Source organism: Pipistrellus hanaki (assembly GCF_964339955.1).
Source record: "Pipistrellus hanaki genome assembly, chromosome: X".
Lineage (NCBI taxonomy): Eukaryota > Metazoa > Chordata > Mammalia > Chiroptera > Vespertilionidae > Pipistrellus > Pipistrellus hanaki.
The window spans coordinates 11743713-11771178 of NC_140524.1; the positions used below are offsets into that span (position 1 = coordinate 11743713).

The 27466-nt window shown below is 46.2% G+C and overlaps 2 protein-coding genes across 2 annotated transcripts; both read right to left on the bottom strand.

Moving 5' to 3' along the window:
* Positions 1-5634: 5634 nt before the first annotated feature.
* On the bottom strand, positions 5635-6375 carry LOC311615551 (melanoma-associated antigen 10-like; the record flags this gene model as incomplete). The annotated part of the gene is made up of 1 exon (XM_084870896.1): positions 5635-6375. The coding sequence occupies one exon, from the start codon at positions 6373-6375 to the stop codon at positions 5635-5637; it is 741 nt and encodes a 246-aa protein (XP_084727022.1).
* A 9342-nt stretch (positions 6376-15717) lies between these two features.
* Positions 15718-17059, bottom strand: LOC311615552 (heat shock transcription factor, X-linked member 3-like; the record flags this gene model as incomplete). The annotated part of the gene is made up of 2 exons (XM_084870897.1): positions 15718-16287; positions 16568-17059. The coding sequence occupies 2 exons, from the start codon at positions 17057-17059 to the stop codon at positions 15718-15720; spliced, it is 1062 nt and encodes a 353-aa protein (XP_084727023.1).
* Positions 17060-27466: the final 10407 nt, after the last annotated feature.

Sequence of the window (27466 nt, forward strand, 5' to 3'; positions counted from 1 at the left end):
ACTAAGGAGAACATGTAATATAAAATACCCCATTCACAACAGCAACAATATCTGAAAATTACTGATGAAGAAGTCTATCAAAACTATGTAAAACTATATAACAACTTTATAGATAATAATGTACACTGAGTGGCCAGATTATTATGATCTCTGAACACATAATAATATGGCCACTCAATATATATATGCGGGTGGGGGACATAGGCGGTTGGCTGGCCTGCCTGCTGAACTCCTAGTTGAGGGGACAATTTGCATATTAGCCTTTTGTTATATTAGCTTTTTGTTATATAGGATATACACTGAGTGGCCAGATTATTATGATCTTTGAACGCATAATAATCTGGCCTCTCAGTGAATATTATACATATGTGATACACATAAGATATATTATTTTGGATATATTTTAATATTGTATAAATGTATACCTTTATATATCTGTATAAATATATCTAAATATGCCAGTTTACTAATAGATTTAGGTAAAAGAAGACCTAAATAAATGGAACAGTATATCATATTCATTAATGGGGACCAGAGTATTGTAAACATGTTGATTCTATTTAAATGATTTACAGAATTAGTGCCTTACTGGAACTGTCATGCTCAGACTGTTGGCTTCTGCTTCCCAAATCAAACCTGGAAAACCATAGAAGGAAGCAGGTGGAGAAATCAACAACAAAATCTAAACAATGAACCATGAGAAAGCCTGGGAGAAACTGAAGATTGGTGAGCTGTCTTGTGGAGACTGAAGACTTGTGTTTGGGATAGAGGCATGTGGAGTAAGGGCATAGGGAGGGGCTGTAGTTTGCATAGATGCAGACAACAGGGTGGGCAGGGGAAAATGTTTAAACTTCTTTCCTGCTTCATTGCACAAATCTGAGGCCCTCAGATTACACATGCTAGTATCTCTGGGATAATACCAGATTAGCAGAAAAGTACCATTGATTGAGATACTCTGGAGTCTGCAAATAGCCACCTGAAACTGCCTCAGTGGGTGAGGATGGGTCTGTCAAAAAATTATGATTTTAATCTAATGTAAAGAATGGAATAGAAATAGAATGACCAGTGAACCACAGATAGTAAAGGTAGGTAGTCTTTCATGAAATTATATATACACAAATAAATTCTAAAAATACACTAGGTAGAGATATAAAATGTATTACTTACTATGAATAAAGATTTAAAAAAAGTGAAAGAAAACTCCTGCAATGACAAGCATAGACAGACAACCACAAACCCACAGGACCTCCTCAAATTCCTCCTGTTCCTCAGCGTCTTCAGTACAAAATGAAAAATTTAGCCCTACCTGGTTTGGCTTAGTGGATAAAACGCCAGCCTGTGGACTGAAGGGCCCTGGGTTTGACTCTGGTCAAGGGTACATGCCTAGGTTGTGGGCTTGGTCCCGAGTGTGGGGAGTGCAGAAGGTAGCCAATCCATGATTCTCGCTCATCATTGATGTTTCTCTCTCTCTTTTCCTCTCTGAAATCAATAAAAACAAACAAAAAATGGACTTAAGTGCACACATATGAGCCTAACCATTGGTCAAGGACAATAGGGGGTTGGGGGCATAAATGGGGGGGTGAAGGAATGGAATGGGGGGTTGAGGACAAATGTGTGATACTTTAATCAATAAAGAAATTAATTAAAAAATGAAACCTTAAAAACAGATGTATTCCAAAGTCTCAGCCAGACTGGTGAAGAGAAGCTATAGAAAGTGGGGGAGGACTTCTGTGATGCTCCCCCAGACCTGGGCACAGCAGTGCCCCCTGCAGCATCTGTCCTGGTACTGCAGCAATCTCTTCAAGGAATGTGAAGCCCTCTCCCGAGTGAGGACTGAAGGATCTACTCACTCCAGAACAGAAGGCACTACATAATCCAACTCTGTCAGTTCTGGGGAATCCCAGGAGGACTCTCAGACTGAATGAACATCCATGTCCTCCACACTTTTTCAGGGAAATGGTGGAGTCACAGCCTTGGTCACAGACTCAGGTTAACAGAAAGCAGGGGCTTAGGTCTTGCAAGATAAAGATGAGGACTAGAGTACTTCAGCGCCCTCAAAACCTATCTCCATCTTTACTGTCAGCCCTTGGGTGGAGGCAGAAATGCTGACCAGATATGACCTTCACTGACTTCCACCTCAAAAGTCTGAGAGAGGTTAGCCCCCATCTGGGAGGCCAGCTTCACGTCCATAGAGGGAAGGAGCCCAGTGCTACAGAGAGTGCAGGTATGACCCTGAGGGAGGACTGAGGCCCCAGGGCCCAGGGTGGCCCTGCTGTCAGCACTGAGAGTCTGAAGTGAGGTGTCTTACTGGGAGCTATTTACTGCACCCCTCACCCACCTCCTCAGAGAATGGGGAGTCAAGGATAAGTTCTGAGGGAAGCAATCTCAGGTCAGCACTGGCGGGGCCCAGACTCTGCTTGGAATCAGGGGGAGGAACAGAGGGAGGGCTTCATAGAATCTATTTCAGACATTGGTGGGAACCCTGGGAATTCCCAGGCTTGGTGGCCTGATGTGATGTTTTCATACTTAATAGTGAAGGCGTTGGTCTGAGTGCCTTGGATCAACAGAAAGAGGTTCTAAAACCTATTAGGTTTCAAAGTAAAGACCATGATGGAATACAAAGGGACAGTTATGTCTAGGAGGCCAAGAAGGCGGGATGGCCACACGTGGGTTTCCTGACTTCTGCATCTGGGTCTGTGAGACTCTGGTGATTTGGTATACGGAGCAGGGTTTCAGGCAGCAGAGGGAAGGCCCATGAACTTCCAGAGTTACCGTGAGGATCTTAAGGAAAGGTAAGGGAACCCAGGACTTGCAAAAAGGTTACCCCACCAAAGTGCGCCCCTGCCATCAGCCAAGGAAGCCCCATAATCGATGACCAGGTGCAGCATCTCCTGGCTTCCGCATCTGGGTCTGAGAGAGACTGGTGAAAAGAATAAGGTCTCAAGTGAGGTGAGAAGCATGGTGTGGAATCAAGTTTATGATCTTGAGGAAGAATGAGGATCTTGCACCCCAAAACAAAGCCAATTCTGGCAGGCCTCAAGGGAGGATGAATACATATGACATTTTCTGACTTCTGCATCCAGGCATGGGAGACTCTGAGTTTGGTATAAAGAGTAAGAACTGAGGCAGCAGAAGAGAATCTCAGGTCATGCTAGGATCAAGGATAGGACCCTGAGGAAGGCTAAAAGGATGCTGGACCCCAGAACAGTCAGTTTTGGGAGGTTCCAAGGACAGGATTTCCACAGGCAGTGTATCCTGACTTTCACATCTGGGTTTGAAAGAGTCTTGGAGTTTGGTATAAGGATCTCAGGCAGCAGAGGGGAGGATCCCAACTTCTATCCGAATCAAGAGAAGGATGCTGAGGCAAGACTGAGGGTACTCTGAACCCCAGAATGGAAGTGACCTAACAGAAGCCCACCCCTACTGTCAGCCCTGAGAGACCCCTTGGAGCTATTAATCGCATGTGGTCTTTCCTGACTTTTGTATCCAGGTCTAAGAGAGATTGGGAACTTCATGTAAGGATCAGGGCCTCAAATCACCACATGCGGGGCAGGCCCAGGTCCTGCAGAGAGTCTAGGTGAGGACCCTGAAGGAGGACTGAGGACCTAAGATACCAAATCAGAGATGGATTCTATAACCCTGCTTTCAGTCTCTGAAGGTCCAAGAACAGGATAATCAGATGATTCCTGACTTATGCCTTGGGGGTATTCAGGATGTAAAGGCCTTGGGATGAGGAGTGTGACAGCAAATCAGAAGTTGGTGGGGTCCAAGTACCCTGATGGAGAACTTAGCAGACCCCCACCCCAGACATAGGGAGCCCACTCAAATTGGCCTGCTCCTGTCATCGTTGAAGTCCCCAGGCATGGGTGGCTGCAGGTGATGCACCCTCAACTCTGCCTTGGTCTCTCAGGGATGGAAGGCCTTGTTCTGGGGCAATTTCAGGTCAGCAGAAGCAGCCACATCTGGTCAGCAGAGAAAGGAGTCCCAGGATTTGCCAGGTCTCAAGAAAGGAAGGATGGAGAGTATGAAGGTTCTACCAGCCAAAAGGTAAGGGACTTTACCGAGTCCAGCTTGCCTTGTTCTCAGGCCTGGGAGGATCCAGGCAGGGATGAATAGGTGTAGCATGCTCCCATGACTACCATGTGGCAGGGGACGGGGAATCTCAGGGATCGGAGGACCTTGGGCTGAGGGGAAAGGTGAGGTCAGCAGAAGGAGGTGTCCCAGGATCAGCCAGACGTCAAGATGCGGGCCCTTCATGAAACCTTAATGTTCTTCTAACCTGCTTATCTGAAAAGAAAGAATGACCCAGAGTCCAGTTGCCATCTGTCCTCAGTCCTGAAAGGAATAGTTACTAGTGACCCTAAGTAGCACACTCTTTTCTGTCATGGGTGGGAAGGTAGAGGATCCTCAGGGAGGTAAGGTCTTGGTCTAAGGGATAGAAGTCAACTATCCTATGTTGGGTGCTAGGAGAAAAGGCAGGCCTTGGCAGGAGTAAAGATGAGTAACTTACAGGAAGAATTAGAACTCCACCCCAGGATAGAGGGACCAGTCCCTGCTGCCAGCCTTTTTTGACCTTGGAGCTCTTTTCTCGGGCTCTCAGGGAGGGTGGACTTTGGTCTGAGATGGTAACTCAAGTCAACTGAGAAAGCACATCTGCTAACAGCAGAGTCCCAGGTCCTGCTGAGAGTCAAAGTGAGTGCCCCCAAAGGAAGAGTGAGTGTAGTCCAACCCTGAGAACAAAGAAGGGATTCCAAGGAAATCTGGCCAGTCCCTATTGTCAGCCCTGAAAAGCCCAGGCAGGGCTGTCAGGCTGAGCCCTTCCTCATTTCCAGATTGGTAGTCTCAGGGACCAGAGGGCCTTGGTTTGAGGGTCTGAAGTCAGGGCAGCTGAAGTAGAGGTCCTGGTGAGGACCCAGATGTCATCCCATCCCAGAACCACTGGGAGTATAAGGGCCAGATGTAGGTCCCCTCACTTTCTTCTATTAAGTCTCAAGGATGTGTGGTCATATTCTGAGAGTTTTGCCTCAGGCCAACAGAAGGGTGGGTCCCAAGCCCAGTCAAAGGAAAGTGAGGGCTCTGAGTGACCAGAAAGGGGACTATCCACCCCAGAACAGAGTAAACAGTCCCTGACACCACACCACTGTCAAACTCAGTACCTTGGGTTGTGCCAGCTTCACCCTGAGAGCTGTCTCACTTTTCTCCTTCAAGTTCTTTCACATTTGAAAGAAAAATCACAAGAAAATGTCATTCTAATGCCATTTTATTTAATTCAGAATCACAAAATACGCTGAAAGGTGTTCCATTTTGTATTACACAATAGCAAAACTCTGACTTTTGAACTGGATAGTACAAATACATGTATGGTCAATGTCATTCAGAAACTGAAGTACATAAAACCTTCTATGAAGAGGAACAACATTTGAAAAATTCTACAGAAAACAAGGAAAAATTTCTAAATCACCACAGGAACCCAAAGATGCTACAGTACTTATTCCCCCCAAATAGCCCTGGGCCTTACTACCTAGAATGTTGACTGCCCTCTTCTCAACACAGAGTAAAGAATTGGCCTCACATCATGTCTAGCATGAGAAGCTGCCAGACAGGGGCCTGAAAGGTTCCTGGGTGCAAGTTGGCTCAAACCTCCTCTTCCTCATTACTCATAGACTCTTCAGACAGGTATAAAACAGAACTGAGATCCCTTCTATAATCCCTCTGAAAAGTCTCTCGGACTTTCAACCTGGTTGTCTCAGCATAAGCTCTGGGGCCCCAGAGGAACTGGTACCGTGCAGGATCACTGTTGGGCACCTGCTGGTACTCCAGGTACTGTTCCTGCACCCAAACTTTGGTGATGAGCTCCCTGGGCTCCCCATAGATCCAATGCTCCCTCCCGTCACGCACACCCATCACATTCAGAGCTTCCCAGATTATCTCCTCAGGGGCACAGTCGCCCTCTGCAAGGATCAATCTCAGGAGCATGACCAGGAGGCCAGTGTTGGGCATGGACTTCCCATTTGACACCATCCCATCATATGTGAGCCCCAGAGTGGTGACCAGGACATAGGTTTGGGTGCTAGGGTTCACTTCCTTCACATCAATACCAAAGAGGAGCTGCATAAAATCAGAGGCTAGGCTAAAGATCTCAGGGAAGTGATCCTGATGCTCTTTGATGACCCTACTCAGCATTTCTGCCTTAGTAGTTGGCTGCTTTGCATGATACTTCAGGAGTAGAAACTCCACCAAGTCACTCATCTTCATATATAGGACATCCTGCAGTGACGACTCAGAATCTTCAGCATCCTCTCTGCTGCTTGCCTCCTGTTCATTTTGGTTGCTGAAGCCCTCGTCTTCAGATTGGCTCCATGCAGGGGCCGCCATGGCAGGAGCACAGAGTCAGGAATTGGAGGGCTCTGGGAAGACTTGGTGTCTCAGCAGCACACACCTGCTCTAAGCTGTGTAGGAACAAGGCAGAGAGGGACAAAGATAAAGAGGCAGACACAATCAAGTCCTCCTCATCCCCAAATAGCTGCACCTGTGACAGGTTTTGGATACGTGAGTATCCTCAGCTGAAAAACATACCCTTGGCAACTCTGAGAATGAAGAATTTTAGAGCTACTCTATAAGAATGCTCTCAGGTCTCAGGGGTCTCTCCTGCTGGGCAGCCTGTCTCCTAATTTCCTGAAGGTGGAAATAAAAAACTGGCACAGCCAGAGATTCTGGGTCTGATAGTGGGGTAGGGTGCTATAAAATATCTTCCTTTCTGGGGGGTGAGGATCCTTCTGTGCCCACTCAGTGTATGCTTCCCCCACCCCATGCCCCACTGGCCTGAGACCAAACTCCTGCAATAAGAAAACGCATCCTTAAGTGAATGGTTCCCATATTTTGTAGCACCTGTCCAGGGGCTTATAGTAGTCATCAAAGGACAACAATGTGTGGCCATAATCTATGGGTTCCACGTGTCTTAGTGTGAAGGGTCTCCTCATTCCTCACCATGACCCATGCCAAGACCTGGGTTTTTTCCTTAGCTCGCCTGAGTCCAGGCCATTAGACCAAGGATGTGTCCTCCCTGGGTCCTTGGATCTGAAAATGGGGAGGGGCTCAACCTGATAGCCATGCCAAGGGTTTTCAGAGCTGACAATAGGGTCAGGCCAGATTTCTTTAGGGTCCTCCCACTTGGTTCTGGAGATTGGGCTACACTCCCTCCACCATTAGGGACCTCACCTTGACTCTTGGCAGGACGTAGGACTCTGCTCTCAGTTGAACATGAGTATTTCCTCAAATGACCTGATGTCGTCCTCTCAGACCAAGGTCCTCACCTCCCTAAGAGACCGCAAGGCAAAGTGATGCAGCATCATATCTGTGTCCCAAATCAGTCATACCCCTGCCAACATAACAAAAGGCTGGCAGCAGAGACAGGGCTCTCTGTCCTGGCTGGGTTCCCCGGTGCCCCCGTAGGTGATTCACTTTTACTCCTGCCAGGAACTGCCCCTTCTCCCAGGCTTCCCACCTGGAACACTTGATCTCTCCCATCAAGACCTCACCTCCTTGATGATTCCCCACTTTCCTGCCCATGATAGAAAGAAGCATGTCAATTAGGGCCAATGTGATTCTTTCAGGTCTGAGAACAGGGGCCACCTGGACTTTGTGTCATCCTTTCTTTTCTGCGAAGACAGTGCACAATCGAGTTTCACAAAGGGTCAGCACATTGTCACCTGGGAGATCATGAGACACTTCCCTCCCTTGACCTCACATTTCTCTCAGACCCAGGTCCTCACATACCCATGATCCCTCATCCCAAACACTGTGGCAGTAGTAAGAGGTTGCCACATCCAGGCATCCCTGACGGGGCCCTCCTGGATATGAGAACATATCAAGCTGGACACTTTGTGGTAACTTTTCTTTTATGGTCAGTGAACCTTCATACCTTCCACCCTCCCTGCTGGTCCTTTTCTAGAGCTATGGCAGATACTGGGAATCCTTTCTCTACTGACCAGATGTGGCCACCTCTACTGATTTGAAGTTGATGCTCACAAAAAGGACTCATTTCCCTCAATACTGAGGGTGCATCACCTGTGTGATTTTAGGGATGAAAAGGATGACAGGGGCAGACTTTATTGAGCCCCCTCTGTCTGTTATGGGAATTCCCTCAATGAACTTAAGGTATAAAATATTACTCCTGGCAGGGCCTAGATCTATCCCTTTCCCTAACCAGAGAATGCATCCTGAAGGCCAAGGCCACCCTGCTGACCTGATGCTACACTCCTTAATCCAAGGCTTATACCTCCAGAGGACACCCACACCGCCCAGGCAGAGGACAGGAAATATCCAAGTTCAGACACTGGGTCCATCTCTGCTTTGAGGTCCTGGATCATCAGTCCTTCCTCAGGATCTTCACCTTGACACTCTGTAGAACCTGGCACACTCTAGCCCACTGAAGAGCTGCTCCTTATATACATTTCTCAGTCTCTCCCTGACCAGAATGTGAAAGTCAGCAGATTCCTCTTGTGATCAATACCTCCAAAGGTCTTACAGGGATTAGAGAAGAGTTTACATCAGTCCACCAAACCATGGGATTCTCAGGGCTCCTGGCAGGGGGCTGAAATGATTCCATTGGATGTTTAGCCCTCCCTCTCCTCCTTACCTTGCTTCCAGGCAAAGTCTGGGCCCATCCCCCTGCAAACCTCCAGTTACTCCTTTCTGATTTTATCCTCGACTCCCAAGTTATGTAAGAAGGTGGAGGCTGGTGGTTTCCAGGAAATATTACTCAGCCAGACAACCTGGCCGCCTGGACCCATGTTGTGGACAGCTGAGGCAATACCAGATTCTGTGGGGGGCCCCCAATACTCCCTCAGGGTCTTCAGGACTAGGCTCCTTCCCTCTATGGACCCGTAGTCAGCTTTCAGACTAGGTCCTCACCTCTCTTGACTTCCTGGGCTTAAATCACTGAACATTATACCTGGAAAGCATTGGTAGCACCTACCATGGCTAAGAGCAAGAATGAGCATTTGGGAAGCTCTATGTTGGGAGTTCCTGGGTGTCCTCAGTCCTCTCTCCTGGTCCTCATCTTGACTCTGGTAGGCACTGGGTCCTCCCTCTGCATACCTGTGGCCCTGTTCTTTACACTGAAACCCACAGTCTCACTGACCCGGACGTGAAGCCATGAAATGCCACTTGGTTCTGGGCAGCAACTCTGCCCTCCCCTCTGTGGACCTGCACTTTTATCAAGCTCTAAGTCTAGCTCAAACCTGCTTCAGAAGTCACGGGACACCGCACATGGTCATTCCTCCTGGAGCATCCCATAGCTGATAGAAGGGGAGGACTTTTATGGGGTCCCCTACATTGTGGGGACCAGCGTCACCTCATTGCTCCCTCAAACGACCTGTGGCTCTGCTTCTGACAGCGAACCCCTGAGTCTCTCAGACCTAGATGAAGAAGTTACCCCACCCTCTAGTCACGCCACCCTCTCTTCCTCCTAGAACTGAGTATTCTCAGGTACAGGGATGCCGACTTCTCCCTCAGGGTCCTCAACTTGACAGAAGCAGGACCTGGGGTGACCCTTCTTTTGCCTGAAGCCCCGTTCTTGTATCAAAGACCCGTATCTCTCAGTCCGAATATAGAACTAACAAAGGACAATGTGTGAGGTCACCCTTCCCCCACTCTGGGAGGCCTGCTGGATGGACACTGTTCTGAGGTCCAGGGCCCCCAATCTCCATCAGTGTCCTCAACTCTTCATCAGCAGGACCTGGGGTGCCCCCTCTTCTGCCTGAAGCCCTATTCCTCCTACCAAACCCCCAGTGTCTCTCAGACCGAATGCAGAACTTACAAAGTATAATGTATGATGTCACCCTCCACCACACGGGAGGCCTGCCCATGGACACTGTTCTGGGGTCCAGGGCCCCCAATCTCCCACGGGGTCCCCACACTGACTCTGGGCAGGTCCCGGACACCCTCTGCCGACCTGACACTCGGCCATGACACGGAGCTCCCGAGTGTGTCCACCCGGAAGAGGCAGAAGTCAGTCTTCGCAGCTGGGGATCACCCCGCACCTTGGAGCTCCCGGGACTGACTGCTCTGGGGCCCGGAGTCACCTTGTCTCCCCCCAGGGACAGACGGCCCTCACCATGAGGCCTGCAGGCCCTGGGCCTCCCTCTGTGAACCGGAGCCAGGACCCCACACGGAGGCCTCAACCACGAAACCGGAAGAGCGGTCCGTGGGCCTCAGTGCCCAGGGCTCCCGGCTGGGGCTGATCTAGACCACGGGGCCCTCCGTGGGGTCCTCACCCGGGCTCCAGGCAGAGTCTGGTTCCCGCCGACCTGAGAGCGCTCCCCTCAGCTTGTCCCCTCCGCCGGCCCGAAGCTGGCTTATCAAAATGGCGCTCAGCTCCCTGGATTCGCAGGTGGACGTCACAATGAGGCCTGCAGACCCTGGGCTCTCCCTCTGTGAACCGCAGCCCGGACCCCCACACAGAGGCCTCAACCCCGACACCCGAAGGGCGGTCCGTGGGCCTCACTGCCCAGGGCTCCCGGCAGGGGCTGAACTAGACCCCAGGGCCCTCCGTGGGGTCCTCACCCGGCTCCAGGCAGAGTCTGGGCCCCGCCGACCTGAGAGCGCTACCCTCACCGCTTGTCCTTGAGAGCCCCCCACGACCTCCAGTTCTATGAGGAGGCAGGCGAGGGGTGAGGAAATCCTGCTCAGACACCACCACCACCACCCCGGGGTCTCCCTGGGTCCCAACGCCTCAGTCGTCCCTCAGGGTCATACCTGGGCTCCGTCCCTCTAGCGACCGGAAGCCGGCCTCCCAGACATGGCGCTCGCTCTCCTGGCTCAGACTTCTGGGGCGGAAGTCAGTGGGCAGACTTCCAGAAGGGCTTTCTGGGGTCCCCAGGCCTGAGAGCAGGGGCAGAGATGGGGTCTAGAGGCCTGGGCGTGGTGACTCTGTTCCCCTCCGGCATCTGACAACACCAGGGCCCCTGGCCTCTGCGGACCCGAGTCTGTCTCCCTCAGACCTTGCTCGACTCCCCCAGATTCCTGGGCATGTGGAGGCATGTGCTCAGCCTGACAGCCCCACCCAAGGCCCATAGAACTGACAGGAGCACCAGGAGGTGGGTTCTGTAGTGCCCTCCGTTCTGAAGCCCGAGGACCCCAAAATTCTCAATCAGGAGGGGCTCACACTTGCAGAGACCAATGCTGGAGGGGGCACTACTGCGCCCAGGATGTGGCAGGAGCAGAGAAGAAGGATTATTATGAGTGAGGATTAAAAGTGAAATCACCTCCATTGGACAAGGAAAATGTAGACACACAACCACAATGCCACAACACTTCCCCAAATCCCTGCTGCTGCTCAGGATCTTCAATAGTAGCTAACCTTTAGAACCCACAGTTTCCACAGTGTCAACTAAGCTGGTGAAGAAGCCCCATGAGACCCTTTAATCTTCTTTGCTCTCCACCCCTTCGAACAGGGATAGTAAGAACCTGGGATCCTTGCTATTGGCCCTGAGCTAATATTTCAGGGCTTTCAACTTGCTAGTTTCAGCGTGAGCCCTGGGACCCCTCAGGATCTCTTATGGTGCAGGATCACTTTTTAACTGGGTAGTATAAATACAGGTTTGGTCAATGTCATTCACACACTTAGATGCTGAAGCTTGTGAAGCCTTCTATGAAAAGAAACAACATTTGAAAAATTCCCATACAAAACAAGGATAAATTTCAAAATCATCACAGGTACCCAAAGATGCTAAGCCAATCCCCACCCATCCCTCCTAACTTGCCCTGAGCCTCACAACCTAGAATGTGGACTGCCCTCCTCTCAAATGTAAAGTGAAGAATTAGCCTCACATCATACCCAGCTCGAGAAGCAGCAGACATGGACCTGAAACATGCCCGGGTGCAACTTGGCTCAGGACCCCTCTTCCTCACCACTCATAGCCTCTGCAGACAGGTATGGGATGGAACTACCCTGTTTCCCCGAAAATACGACAGTATCTTATATTAATATTTGCTCCCAAAGGTGCGCTAGGTCTTATTTTCAGTGGATGTCTTATTTTTCTATGAAGAAGAATACGGTACACATTTATTGTTAAATGAAAATAAAGGAAATTTATTACCTGTATACGGTACGGTAGTATGGTAGTTGTCAACACAAACCAGACAAACTGAATCCTACAGTTTCAAGAATTTACTCATTTATTCAATGACAATCATGTCACCATCTTCTGGAACATCATCATAACAATCCAATTCCTGATTTTCCTGGTGAATTTCTTTGACTTCATTTCTTTCAGAATCAGTGGACCAAATCTCTCATGTTTAGCAATAGCACTGTCTTTAAATGAGTACTTCTTGTCAAGGTAGCCTGCTCGCAGTGCATTTGCAATGCAACTGTCAGTGATTTTCTCCCCTGAATTCTTCACCCAAGTCACAACTTCTTGAAGTTCAGGTTTCACAAAGTTTCCACGCTGATTTCTCTCCACTCTATTTTCAATGTAGTCATTAATGTCCATGTGCAAATTTTCTTTGAATGGCTTGTTTATTGCAATATCAAGAGTCTGGAGATAGGCCATCATTCCTGCGGGAATCATTATCTGATCTATTTTTCTTTTGTGAAGAAATGTCTTCATGTCTTTAGCGCAGTGAGTGCTGGCTGCATCCCAGACTAGCAGACCTCTTTGGCTCCCTCGCATAAAAAGTGGCAGCATTAAATCAACCCACTTCCTTATAACTGCTTGTGTGCCCCAGGCTTTTTCAGTTTCAAGAATAAAAACGCCCAAAACACGTTCCATCTTTTCCTTCTTGCCCTTAGAAATGATTAAACGTGGGATTTTAGTGCCATCCAGATGAATTGCCAAAATATAGGAAACACGTGCACTTTCATAAGCAGTGGAGGGAATGTACACTAAGGAGGCACCCCACTGTTCAATTGTTGTTTGATATAATTGGCCCATAAACACTGCAGTTTCATCCATACCAATCATGTTGGAAAGATTGAATTTAGAGAAGTCAGCATCACCAATAAAGGACTTGAATGCAAGTGCTCGCTTAATAAATTGAGTATCTTCCAACCTAAACAATTTTGTACCAGTAGATCTTCTTAAAGACAGTTCACTTCGCTGAAGGAAATTATCCAGCCAGGGGAAACTTGTGGTTTCCCAAGGCCACATGAGGCCCACGGATGTCTAGGGAGATGGAGTTCTCCTGCTCCTCCTTCCCGCAGCTTTATGCAGGCTTGGTCTTAAATGCAGTGAACACTCTGGAGACTTACTGGCAACCCTAGTGGCAGCCAGGGCAACTGTACCATCACCACCCACATTGCGCACAGGTACTGGGAAGTCGTCCTCAGGAGGGAGCTGCTGCTGGAGGGCTGGAGTGGAACCCAAGCATGTTCAGGCCCTGCTCTGGGAAGGGAGAAGTATGGCTGAGGAGTGATCCTAGGCAATATGTGACACCCTGAGCGCAGCTCACACCCCTCCAAGAGTACCCCCAGGACCTGGCTCAGGAGTTTGGCGTTGTTTTCTTTAAACCTGTGGTGGTGAGGCTGTGGTTTTTGTAAGCAGCACACCTTCAAAGGGGCAGCAAGGGGCCCAGTCTGGGGTTCTGTGGGCAGAGTTTCTATGCCCTGGGTCAAACCTTCTGTCCACACTGGTTCTCAGTCCAATGGGTGACCTGAGGGGCAGGGAAAGGTCCAAGTCTTCATGTGCTGTTGTCCATGTTCACACATGTGTGTTTATACATGTACACACACACACACACATGTTTATGTGTGAAAGACCAGGGGAGGCTGCACAGCACACAGAGAATGTCAGGTGGCCTCCAGACTCAGTCTGTCTGCTGATCTCACACAGTTGCCCCACCTCCACTGCCCATGGCATCCTGGGCCCTTTCGCTCATCCCTCAGTGGTTGAGGTCCCACACCAGCTCCTTTCACCTGGGGAAGAGCTTGGGAGCTGAGTGCCAGTGGTTTCCACAGAGCAGTCAGGGCTCCTCTGACCTGTGTGTGCTGCCCACAGCAGTCAGGCTGGGACCTGCCCTTTATTGGACCAGGCTTTGTCCTCTTCTTTTCCCTCTCTTCCCTTGCCTCACCCAGAATTCCCTGAACAGCCTTTGACACATCGGAAGTTCTCAGAGGGAACCAGCTCACTCCGTGCCCTTTGGTGAAATAACCTTTGCTTTGGAGGGAATTACTTTAAAGAACCCTTTCCTTTGATTGATGGAAGGAAAAACATCTCAGTGCTTCTCTCATGGTGCAAGGGGCTTCCTGACATTGGGGCAACTCTGCAGTGCCCCAAAAACGTGGCACCTGAGGAAGATGTGGAACTGGAACACCAGACTGTCCTGACCAACCTGAAGCAGAAGTACCCGACTGCACTTTCAAACCCCATGTGGTTACTGAAGCTCATACCCAGGAAAGGGGAAAGGCTATCTTCCAGGTAGGCATCCCACAGCACCTGATCTCCTAGGGACAGGAGGACTCCACAGGAAGGTTACTGAGAATCCAGATGAATCATCACCATCAAAGGGCCATTATGCCACAGATGGGAAACTGTATTGGCGCTGCCATGGAGAGCACTACCCACCATCTGCTGTTCACGTAAATACATTTCTGTGCCGAGATGTAGGTGACTGTCCTCGTGAGATGCCTCTCTGTTTTCATTGCCTGTCTCAAGCACTCTGTCTGACTTTAGGGAAATGGGGAAGCTGCTAGGACATATCTTGGTGCTATCACTCTTTTTGGTCCTGCTCATTCCTGGGTTTTATAGAGAAAAAAACTGTTTTAGCAGAACTGATTGTTGTTTGGGACTCCCATCTCTTTGTTCTGGTCAAACTCACAGAACACTTCAGCAGCACCCAGGGATCCTTGTGGGAGGTCTAGGAGTGGGCACTGAATGATTGCCGGAGGGTGACCAGCCAAGGCATGGCTTCATTCTCGGTGGAAGGGACATCAGACTTTAAAAGAAAGCACTTGTCTCTCCTGGCAAGTGACTGGTCTGCTGTAAGTGTCCCTTAGTTCACGAGGGCTTGTGTTACACATGTCACATAGCTAACTTGGGAACCTAGGAGAGATCTGAAATACAGCTCTGATGGAAAAGTGATGGGTAGAGTTTTTTGTTTTCCATGTGGGCACTCTTTATTTTATTTGTGTCCCTTCTAGCAGGGTTACTAATGGTTGTTAGCTGTGAGGACCATGGGCTTTCTCCTGGGTGTTATCTGGAACGGCCAGACGGGCTCTTTCGTACACCACTTAGCACATGGGTGGCCGGGGTTCTTGGTGGGCCTCTCTGCAAGGTGCCTGGAACTTGGGCTAGACACACTCAGATGCTGATCAGAAACTTCTTGGCATCATAGGGGGACCTGTGAGCAAAGACCCTCCTTTTTCAGGATGCATGACTAATGTAAGGTGATTCCCCCAAGGTCAGGAGCCAGGCAGTTCTGTCTCCTGTTCAATAGGCAAGGCTCAGGGTACCAGGTCTTCCTGGGCTTGCCTCAGGATGCCCAAGCCAGATCCTTGGCTGAGTGGGTGAAATTGAAAGAGGACAACCTGGATGCACGTCTTTCTGGGGCCAGGATTTCTAGCCTCCTCAGTCTCATCTAATGGGGTATGTGGCACAGAAACAGAAGAACATGGACTCACAATTCTTATTGGATTGTTTATTTTGTGGAATTAACAAAATGGAACATTGCCTTTAATAAAGCTGAAATGGATTCATGGTTACAAAGCCTGTGATACTATGGGCCGGCATTGTTTTTGAGTGAACACTTGTTATCCAAGGAGCCCTCGTGGTCCTCCTTGGACTGGTGAGAGTCCTGAGATGGAGCCACGTCTAAAAGGCCAGATATAAGAGTAGAAGAGCATATGTTGTACAAAGACATCACCGAACCTTGTGACGGTTCATTTGGGGGGTTGGGGGACAGATCCCCTGTGCCATCGGTTCCGGCAGTAGCCGTGGGCACAAACATGAAATTACCAGAAGTGTCCTCCCCACTTGAACCACTGGCTGCAATAGGACACTGGACCTCCCTGGCACTGCTCAGGTGCTGAGGAGCGGAGAACTCGAATGCCTGGGTGGCACTGGATCCCCATTCATTCTTATCTGTCTCCTGAGCCTTTTGTTCGGCTTCTTTTTTGCTGTCCTCCTGGTGTAGTCTTGGAGAGCGTCTTGTGGGGGCCATCTTCTTCTTTCTCTTTGCAGGGCTGGCACTGGTCCCTGGACAAACTCGGGCCACTTGATTGCCTTTTGCGTTAATGTTTTGGAGGAGCCAAGGCTTGTCTCTCTGGAAATTGCTGTTTTGGTAGACCTGAAACAAAATTAATTAATTTAGTCATTTGTGGAGAAAAGATATCTATTTGACATTAACTGGCCTCTCAGAGTCTTTACTCATCCCTGCAGGTTATCTCTAAGGGGGTTATAGTTTCAAATAAAAATCTATAGTTTCTCATTTTTTGATAAATACTGTATCATGTGAAAAAGGTTTAGGCCCTGAAATGAAGCCTTTTCAGTATATCATTCTTCTGGGTCCACTAGGAAGATGTTTGAGTAACAGGGAACATGGGAAATGGGAGGACTTTGTACTTTACTATTATCTTATTCCTTGGAGAGCAAACTGAAGAATCATCAGGGTGTATTTTGCTAAAACCATGGAGGTTCATCAAGCGGATGAAACTCTTCAGGCTGTTCAATTCAAAGATTTGCTCCTCGCCCCTTCGGCAGAGAATCTCCCTCTGGAAAACGTTTTCCTTTATGATCACGGTGTGTCCGTCTTCATTCCAGCACACAGACTGGAAGGCATCATCCTCCACTATCCTCCAAAGCTTTCTTGGGAAGGACAGTCCATAAAGAATGTTGTTTCCTTCCACATTGTCGGCGCTTTGGTTTGGGGCCTGCGGTTGAGGGTTGTATTGTGGGCTTGGATCTTGGCTCTTTTCTTGGCTACCGTGCCTCTCCAAAGCCTCTCTGGGACCCACATGGGGACCTGGGGATGTATCATATTGGACCAGTATTGGTGGCTGCCCATCCTCTGATGGGGCCAGCCTGGCTTCCTGCATCTCATAGGTACTCTGACTAGCCATGTTGATTCTCTACATCAACAAGCATTTGGTACCCTAGATCCTATCTCTTCAAAGGTGGGGTCAGAAATGCCTGTGGTTACAGCAGCGATGCCCTATATATACTGTCCTCAAAATTCTATAGTCACGGTCATGGGGCAACCAGCTGCTTAAGTCATGTGATGTCACAAAGGTGACTTATGGCTGCTCTGGGGAGTGGTCTCTGGCCAAGTGTGGGGGAGTGGATATCTTTAGAACCCCCATCTTCTATCTTTTCAAATAGTACAAAATACAACGTCAGATTAATAGAAAATGTGCTCATCTGCTTCCAGAATGTTTCTTATTGCTAGTTCACTGGATGTGTGTTGAAAGGTCCCAATCCTATCTCTACCCCCATCCCTACAGAGAGGAGAGGGGACAGTTGGTGGCCTCTTTGTTGCTCAAGGGCCCCGTGCTGGTTAGTCCTAACTTGGGCAACCTGCAATACTGCCTGGGTCAGATGGGCCCCTGCGGGACTGTTCCTCCCAGAAAATGGTGGTTCACCTAGTCTCAGTAGGTAGCCCCCCACTTCAATGCACCCCTCACTAGCTTCCTGCTTTGGTCTCTTCCAGCTGTGCCTACTTGTTGTTAGGTCCTGCTCAGATGAGCCCAAAAGAGTCCTATTTTCTTAGCTCTAGGTTGAGTTGTCCCTATAATAGGGCTGTGCTCCAGCACATGTGGGAATGTTCCACTCTTCAACCTCAGTGCTACACAAAGCACCTGAGAGAAGACGTTAAACACGGTTTCGCAGTGGGAATGGACAGCCGCAGCCTCTGGTGTCCTATGGAGCCCCACTTGAACTTTGCTTGCCCCCAAATCTCACCACTCTCGGGTCACAATGGCATTGGCTTTAGTTTCTGTGTCTTCCACATAGGAACTCTTCTCACTACCCAAGATGGGTTCACTTTGGGACACCTGCATTTGTCTCCTCAAATCACCCTCCCCACACCCTCAGATTCATGCTTGCTTGAGGCCTCCCCTATGCCCCATTTCCGTTCTTCAGTGAAGTGGGTGGGCTTTGGCTCTGCCAGATTTCCGGCTTCCACTTCCAAATTGAATCTCCTCAGGTTCTTCCCCTTCTCATTAGTGATTTTCTTAGGCACATACCGGACTCTGGGGAAACAAAGCATTCTGCTGACTCACTCTCATGCCAGCCCTGTTCTACTTGCCAGAAGCCCATGTGTTCCTCTCCTGCCATAGCCCTGAAGATGGGTATATTGAATCATTTTGTTTGCTCTTGGGTTAGATCCTTTTCAAAAACCAAAAACCCTACTCTACACAGATTCACTACCAAGTTAAATTCTAACTCGTTTAGCTAGCTGTGACTGAAGGAAGCTGATATGAAAATAATCATAAATATGTAGTTGAACATAGATAAGAGCTTGGGTGTGGAATGGCACAAAAGCAAAATTCAAGTCATCTTCACTACAGAGGAGAGGACACTATGGTGATTTTTGTGATCCATGTTCTGTAGTTGTTGTGGACAAGTTTGGTCTTAATAATCACTCTGTATAGGGAGATAGAGTGGTATCATGAATGGGCACCACCTGCATGGGTCCTAGGTTTTTGTCTCAGCCCTGCCACTAAGTGGCCTCATTTTTACCCTATTTAAAAAGAGTGGGGTCAATGCTTTGTTGCTAAAAGTTGAGTGCAAAGGCATTTAGGAAGAAAATTCCCCAAGGTGCCCCTCACCCTAATAAGTGCATCCTTAATAGAGCCCCTGGGTTTAGACTCAGGCTCAGTCCATGGTGTTTGTGCTTCTAAACAGGTTTACAAAGCAATCATTCAAGAATCAGTCTATTCTTGGAGGACATGCCCCAGAGGCTACGAATGGGCGTCTTTACAGCCAGGGGTTGGGGGGCGGGGGAGGCTCCTAATGTCTCTGGTTAAACAGCCAGCTCCATTCTGTTGCCTGCCTACCAAATTATTGTTTCTGAAGGCAGTTCTTTAAAGGCTGAAAAGGAGTGTTCCTTGTGGCCTTTCATAGCTCATGACTCTGTGGGTTACTTATTCAATGGAATTTGCCCATTTCATGGCAGGGAAATTGGAGAGAAGGCTCTGGAAAGCACAGTCTGTCATCTCATGAAGAACAGGTGTTTATTTGATATGATTTAGGCACTCAATGCTAGTGTCCCACTGATTCTGTAGGATCATTAGCTAATATTATTTTATTCTAGAGCCACTGAATTTCCACTGTGGTGAAGAATATAGGACATTGAGTTCATCTTCTCCTCTGAAGACGAAATGTTCACACTGCTGACTTCAGTGGAGTTGACTAAAGCAGCGTTTTTCAACCGCTGTTCCGCGGCACACTAGTGTGCCGCGAGATGTTGCCTGGTGTGCCGTAGGTGCAGACAAGACAAGAATTTTATAATTTTTCACTATTTTGTTTACTTAATATTTCATAATAAAGTAATTATAAAATACTTTCTTTGTGTTTATTTGATTCCTATTCAAGAGAATTACTTTATATATAGTCAATATAGGCACAGAGTTAAATTTTTTAACATTTTCTAATGGTGGTGTGCCTCGTGATTTTTTTCATGAAACAAGTGTGCCTTTGCCCAAAAAAGGTTGAAAAACACTGGACTAAAGGCAGTATGAAAATGGCATTCCTCTGTTAAGCCTGCTCAGTCCCAGAAATTTAACCCTGGGCCCACAACCACCAGTCAGACAGTGTATTGGGCACCATGCTCTCCAGAACTCCAAAGGTCCCAGAGATAACCCACGTGTGTTGCTGCCTTATGAACAGAGCCCCCAGAGTTACGTGGCTGCAATTCATGCAGCACAGCTGACTGGACTTCCTGGACAGCCACCTCCGAGGGAAAGTGATTTCAGTCTTGACTTGGCTGTTGTTGTTTTTGTACAGCCTTGCAGCCATGGAGAAATAGCTGAGCTCTGGACTTTGGAACCCTTGAGGCTAGTCTGGCTGCAAAGAGTAGATAAAAGAAAGCCTTGTTGTTCCAAGACCTCAAGCCATGCCCCCAGAGCTCGTGAGCAACCTCACTTAGACACATGAGCCTACTCTATAATGTCAGTCTTTCAGCTGTTCCCTTGACCTCCTCCCTTATCAAGTTGGGCTGCCATAACAAAATACCAGAGACTGAGTAGCTTATCAACAACAGAAACTTACTTCCCACCATTCTGGAGGCTGGAAGTCCAAGAATAAGGTGCCATAGTGCTTCAGTGAGGGGCCTCCTTGCTGTGTCCTCACATGGTGGAAGGAGCATGGATCTCTCTGGAGACTCTTTTTAAGGTGCTATTCCCATCCCTGAGGGCTCAGGGGGTGAAAGAACAGTACCTGCTTGTACCCACAAGTACCCAACAGTGATGTGGCACACTACAAGTTCCTTTGGGGCCCCAGGGCCTACGCTCAGACCACCAAGTTGAAAGTCCTTGAAGTTTTGTTCAGGCATGATAGAATGGATCCTGCCGTATTTCCCCGAAAATAAAACATCCTCCTAAAATAAGACCTACTTACAGGTTTCCTTCTGAGTGAAATATAAGTCATTCCCCCCAAAATAAGGCCCCCCCTAGGCTCTGTCTCAGAATGAAAATTAATTTACCGTAAACTGGTTGCTAGGGCTGCCCCAACTGGGGTCTAGCAACCAGTGATATTATGCGGAGTCCTGAAGTCACTGCTGTGTGGAGGTGGAGTGGAGGTTGTAGTGAGCAGTGAGCACGGGGAGGGAGAGAGGAGGAGACTTTCTCAGATGCATGTAGAAGAACAGTAGGATTAGAGCTGAGGGGATGCATAGAAGGTGGTGAGTGCTGGGCTCGAGGCTGCCTTCATGATGACTGAAGGTTCTCAGTCAGTAGCAGACCCTGCTCCAGCCCAGATCCAGGCCCCAGCAAGCCCAGTGACAGTCCCCAGGCAGGCCCCAGGGGGTAAATGTCTGATAAAGGGGTAGGGGGGATGTCTGGTGAAGATGTTCAGTGGCACAGGGGTTGGGGGAGGGAGATCACTTAAAATGACACAGGAGGATCAGAGGGGGCAATTAAAATGACACAGGAGGATCAAAAGGGGTTACTGAAATGGTAATCCCCCCTCTGATTCTCCTGTGCCATTTTAATTCTCCCCTCTGATCCCCCTCTGTGTCATTTTAAGTGATCCCCCTCCATCCACCTTGATATCCCAATTCTTTTTTTTTTACCCCTAGAAATGAGTGCAAAAAGAAAAAGCTACTCCTTGGAGTACAAGAAAGGAATCATGGAAGACCCTTGGGGCCAAAATCTTACTGCTTTCTGCAAAGAGAAGATGTTGAGTATCCAATTGGTCTGAAAATGGCGAGCAGAGTATGGTAACCTCATTGAACAAGAGGACAAGGGAAATGCTAAAAAGCGCAGGTGTGGATCAGGTCGGCAACCATTATTTTCTGAGCTGGAAGACCTGATCTGTGAATGGGTTGTTGACAGGAGAGCAAAGGCTTTGGTTGTGAATTGGGCTCAGATTCAAGAATTTGCCCGTGCAATAGCACCATAGTTTGACACAGCCCCCAAAGACTTCAAAGCATACACAAAAACAAACTCAAAATGGCTAAAGGACTTGAGTGTGAGACAGACAAAAATCCTAGAATACTCCGCAGGTAGCAAAATTGTAGACATATGTCCTAGCAATATTTTTACAGACACATATCCTAGGTTAAGAGAGACTAAGGAGAAAATTAATAAATGGGACTACATCAAAACAAAAAGCTTCTGCACAGCAAGAGAAACCATCAACAAAACAACACGAAAACCCACTGCATGAGAGAACATATTTGCCAACGTTATCTCCGATAAGGGTTTAATCTCCAAAATTTACAGGGAATTCATACCACTTAACAAAAGGAAGATAAACAACCCAATCAAAAAGTAGGCAAAGGGCCGAAACCGGTTTGGCTCAGTGGTAGAGTGTTGGTCTGCGGACTGAAAGGTCCCAGGTTCTATTCAGGTCAGGGGCATGTACTTTGGTTGCGGGCACATCCCCAGTAGGGGGTGTGCAAGAGGCAGCTGGTCGATGTTTTTCTCTCATCGACGTTTCTAGCTCTCTATCCTTTTCCCTTCCTCTCTGTAAAAAAAAAAAAAAAAAAAAAAAAAAAAAAAAAAAAAATCAATAAAATATATATTTTTTTTAAAAAATAGGCAGAGGACCCAAATAGACATGTTTCAAAAAAGGACATCCAGAAATCCAAGAGACACATGAAAACATGATCAAAGTCACTAATCATATGAGAAATGCAAATCAAAACAACAATGAGGTACCACCACACATCTGTTAGAATTACTAACATCAACAAATCAACAGATGACTACTAGTCCTGGAGAGGATCCAGAGAAAAAGGAACTTTTGTACACTGTTGGTGAGAATGCAGACTGTTGCAGCCATTGTGGAAAACAGTATGGTGTTTTCTCAAAAATTTAAAAATGGAACTGCCATTTGATCCACTTATATCACTTCTAGGAATATATCCCAAGAAAACAGAAACACCAATCAGAAAGGATACATGTATGCCGCACCAGCACACCCAAGAGTGCGGCAAGCCTGACGGAGGGCCGGTGAAAGGTGAAGAAGACAGACAAAGGGAATAAGCTGGGGCTAGCTGGATCTTCTCTGCCAGGCTGAGGCCACTTAACAGATCCAGACTGCAAGCTGATGGTTTATTTTACAGTCAGAGGTAAATAAGGTAATTTACAACATTCTTGTAAGTTTCTTTTGTTTTGGAAGCACTTGCTGCACTTCCCATATCCATTAGCTATCCAGGAAAGATCTAGGGAACAGTCACAAGATCAAGCTTAATTATGCTTAGAGGGCTGTGCCCTCCAAGCTGGGACTTGTTTCTGACTTTACCAGCAGGTCAGTCCGAGGCTTAACCCCATAACTGCTCCCTACATTTTCCCTTCTTTTAATTTTAAGTTACTAATAATGGAAGTATAACTTAAACATCAAGAACAAAGTTCTGCCTATTGAAACATTAACAAAATAATGCCAATGCAAAACCCAATAACAAAACAATGCAAATGTAAAACCCAGACATGGCTATTAATAAAACAATGCCAACGCAACACAACAATAATAGAGAAATAAAACTATAGTAACATTTTTCTACTAAATGAAAGTTTCTTTTGCTGATTTTCTCAAGAGTCCTCAGACTTGGCTGCACAAGAGTTTGCAGAAAACTGTCAGCTAACCAATGCTAGCATGGCCTGAAACATGGTTGAGGAAGTAGCTTCCACTTCTTGCTTTTCTGTTATCTGCTGGGCCTCAGTTGTTAACTTCTTCGGCTGACCCCATGTTGGCACCTCTGTCTTTTGGATAGCCTTCGTCATCTACCTTTTCTGCTTTGCTGTCATTGGGGCAACTCTCAGTCTTTGGAATGATGGGACAAGGAGCTTCTCTAGGTCCATTGTGGTGATGTATATAACGCTCTGACACCCAAACTGGCTGTGATGCTCCTTCTGGAAAGATACAAACACAACCTCTTCCCCACATCATTACTGGATCTGGTCCAAACCATTGTCCAGTTTGTGCAGTCTCCCACCAGGCTAACCCCACATAGGCTATTGTATAGGAGGCCCAATGCCTTTTGGCTGCTGTATGACCCTCTGCATCACAATACAAAAAATTTAAAATATAAAGAACATAACTGAGTTTGTTTTGAGGTGAAACATAACATCTATCTCCCCCTTTCTGTTTTAGTAATTTCATTTGAAGAGTACGATTTGCTCTTTCCACTATTGCTTGGCCTTGAGGGTTGTAAGGGATACCAGTTTTATGACAAATTTGGTATTACTGACAAAAACGTTGAAAAGCAGAACTATTGTATGTGAGTCCATTGTCTTTCTTTATCTCTAAGGGAGAACCTAGTACCGCAAAGGTAGCTAGGCAATGATTAATTACATGCTTGGCACTCTCTCCCATTTGGGGAGTCGCAAAGATAAAGTGGGGGCAGGTATCGACATTAACATGTACCCATTATTAAGAGATATTAATAATGGTTTTATTTATAAACCATTTCTGATATTTCTGAGGTTTTATTGTTTTTCCCTCTGCTTACCAAATTCCCATATGTGGGTGATATCCATTTGCCAAATTTGATTGGGTTTAAGACCCCTAGGATTAACCCCCAAGGATTGTATAGGGCAATGAGTTATACACTGAGAGCACCGCTTAACAATTTGATGAGCTTGCTCCCTAGAAATACAAAATTGTTTGCACAAGGCAGCAGCATTTTGATGATGCACACTATATAGGTTAATGGGCTCCGTAGCAAAATCTGTCAAGTCATAGATAAGAGCTTGTATTTCTATCCATTGTGCTGAAATATAAGGGATTTGAAGGGCCTATGCACCTTTGCTGCAGTAGTATCCGGCTTTTCCAGAACTGGATCCATCTGTAACATTGGCTAATGCCTGTGGTATAGGTTGTGACTTCACTATCTTTGGGAAGGTAAAGGTAGTAACTGAAAGAAATTGTAAAACCTTGTTTTCTGGATAATGGAAGGGCACTACAATAAGGTCAGGGTCTTGGCTCACTAATTGGCCTGTTTGAAGGCAGGCTCGAGCTATTAGCTGGGAAACCGAAACATGGAAAGGAGTTAATACCTTAGTTGGAGAATGAGCCAAATATAGCCATTCAACAACTCCAGGAGCTTGCCAAATGACCCCAGTGGGTATATGTATCATAGGGAAAATTAAAACCTATAAGGGAAGGGAGTAGTCAATTCTAGTAAGTTGTGCTGAACTTAAGGCATCCTCAACTTTATGTAAGGCTGTTTTGGCTTCCCCTGTCAAGCAGAATGGGGATGACAGAAATGAATCTCCCCTAGTACATGAAATAAAGGGCTTAAGTCAGCAGTAGTTAATTTTAAAGCACGTCAAACCCAGTTAATATCTCTTAATAATTTTTGGAAGTCATTTAATGTGAGTAAAGTGTCAACCCAAGTTTGAATTTTCTGAGGTTTTATTGTTTTTCCCTCATTAATGTTGCCAAGATAAGAAAAAGGAAATGTCCTTTGAACTTTTTCAGGTGCTATGCATAATCCAGCACAATGCAGAGAATCCTGCAAATCTATATAGATATTATTTAATTTTTATTAGCTAAGAGAATGTCATTCATATAATGAATAATATAAGCCTCGGGACATTTTTCCTTATAGGATGTATGGCTGCAGCCACAAAATCCTGACATAAGGTAGGACTATTGGCCATCCCTCCAGGCAATACTTGAGTATATCTCCACCCCCTTCATCCCAAACCCATAGGCACTGTTCCCTTGCTTCTTCCAAACCTCTCTCATGTTTGGGAGGAAGTGCATCATCTGGAGGGCTCTCTCCCACAGGAGCTATATCCTCAGGGACTGGAGGGGGCAGCGGAGGCAACAATGGAGTCAGAAGCCTTTGGGAATTCAACTTCAAACTGGCTGTCAATTTCTTTTTGTATAGACAAGGTCTTAGTTACTTTCTTAGAATACTTAATCAAATTGCTTACAAAGACATTGACCTTTCATTTAGCTGAAAACCTTGATTTTAACTTAAAAAGCTAATTTGTTTAAGTAATTAAAGTAGATATCTTCATTCAAAAAGCAAAGCAAATTTAGTAAATGTTTTCTTCTGATTCACAAGCCACAAATGTTGCCCTGCCTCTAGCTTAATTAAAAATGCAGGCAGCTATGGGCTTTTAGCCATTTTAAATTCTGCTGTTGGATTATAAGAAATATTTAGTTACTTCATTTTGCCCATCTTAGAGGCCAAAACCTTCATAACATTTAAAGTATATTTATTAATTTTATTTGCTTTTTATGCAATTTCAAGTATATTAGATCTGTCAAATTTTTAAAAAATTCCTTTAAGAAGAGAGAATAAATTTGTTGCATTGCTCTGGACCTTGGAGCTTTCCAAGAATTATCTCTGTTAAAGCCTTGAAATTTTAACATGGAAAAAAATCAAACAAATATCTATATATGATTTAAATATTATCATACTTTTGCTGAGACCGGTTTGGCTCAATGGATAGAGCGTCGGCTTAGGGACTGAAGGGTCCCGGGTTCTATTCCGGTCAAGGGCAATGTACCTTGGTTGCGGGCATATCCCCAGTAGGGGGTGTGCAAGAGGCAGCTGATCGATGACTCTCTCTCATCAATGTTTCTAACTCTCTACCTCTCTCCCTTACTCTCTGTACAAAATCAATAAAATATATTTTAAAAAAATAAAATAAAAATAAATATTATAATACTTTTTATAATTATCTTAAGATATCAATCAGATTTTAAACTAGTTTTGCATAGAAAAATTTTGCTTGGGATCACAGAATTAATCCTCTTTTTTAATTAGACCAATAATAAGCAACTTATTTTGAATTCCTAATTATTAGAGAAAACACAACATTTTATTTTCTCAAAAATAAGTTCTTATACTTTAGGCATTTCATTACCACAACTATATAATTTTTCCCAATTTAATTTGCACTTTGTACTTTTAAAGCTGGCAAGTCAAATATATTTAGCATTTCCTAGATTAATAACACTTTACATTTTTAAGAAAAATACAAGACATAATCAATTAATAGATTCAATTCTCTCCTCTAGATTTTTTATGAGGCAAATTTAAACTTTACTTTTTATTAGCCAGTGGCTCTGGAAAACTAGGTTTGGTTTACTTGAATGTAAATTACCACATTTTTCAAAGATGGTTCCTGTCAGAAAATTAGGTTACCTGTTTGCTGGGGGAAGAGTGTTTACCCCTTTCTCCATTAACAAAGGGCATAGCCAGTTACCTGGGCTATTTAGATCTTTATAATTAATACATTATTTATCAAAATTTCAACAATTTTTTGAGATTCAAATCCAATTCCAATTATTTTAAGGCATTTACTTTGGATAAATTCTATAACAGAGAATTTACTGGTTTTCTGGAAGGCCTTAAAAGTTAACTTTTTAACAAGGTTCATTAGGATTTTGAAAACTACTCTTTATTATGGAAATGCGAATGCTGTTGCTGGAATTAACTTGAATTTCATTCTGGGTTTTCCATTTTCTATAGCTTTTACAGAAAGATTCCATCTGAAGACCATCTAAATGTCCGAAATCAGACCATGCTTGCCTTCTGTCTTACTGCTAGGTTCTCTCCGCGCGAGCACAGAAATTCCAGACACATTTCTAAATTTTTAAGACTTCTTCATGGTGAAACAGGAAACTTTAAATTAGTCTACTGAGAGAGTGGGCTTCCATATTGGATTGCCATGTGTTTCCCTTCCCCCACATCTTGCTTACTTTTGGGGAAGTTTCAGCAGCAGATCTGGCCCAATTTCTTTTCATGCTTAATACGGTAGATAAAGACAGATCTTAAATTTTTTTCTTTCTTTTTTGCTTTGCAAAGTAATAACTAATCACCCAGTTTGGCCAAGATTTGCATT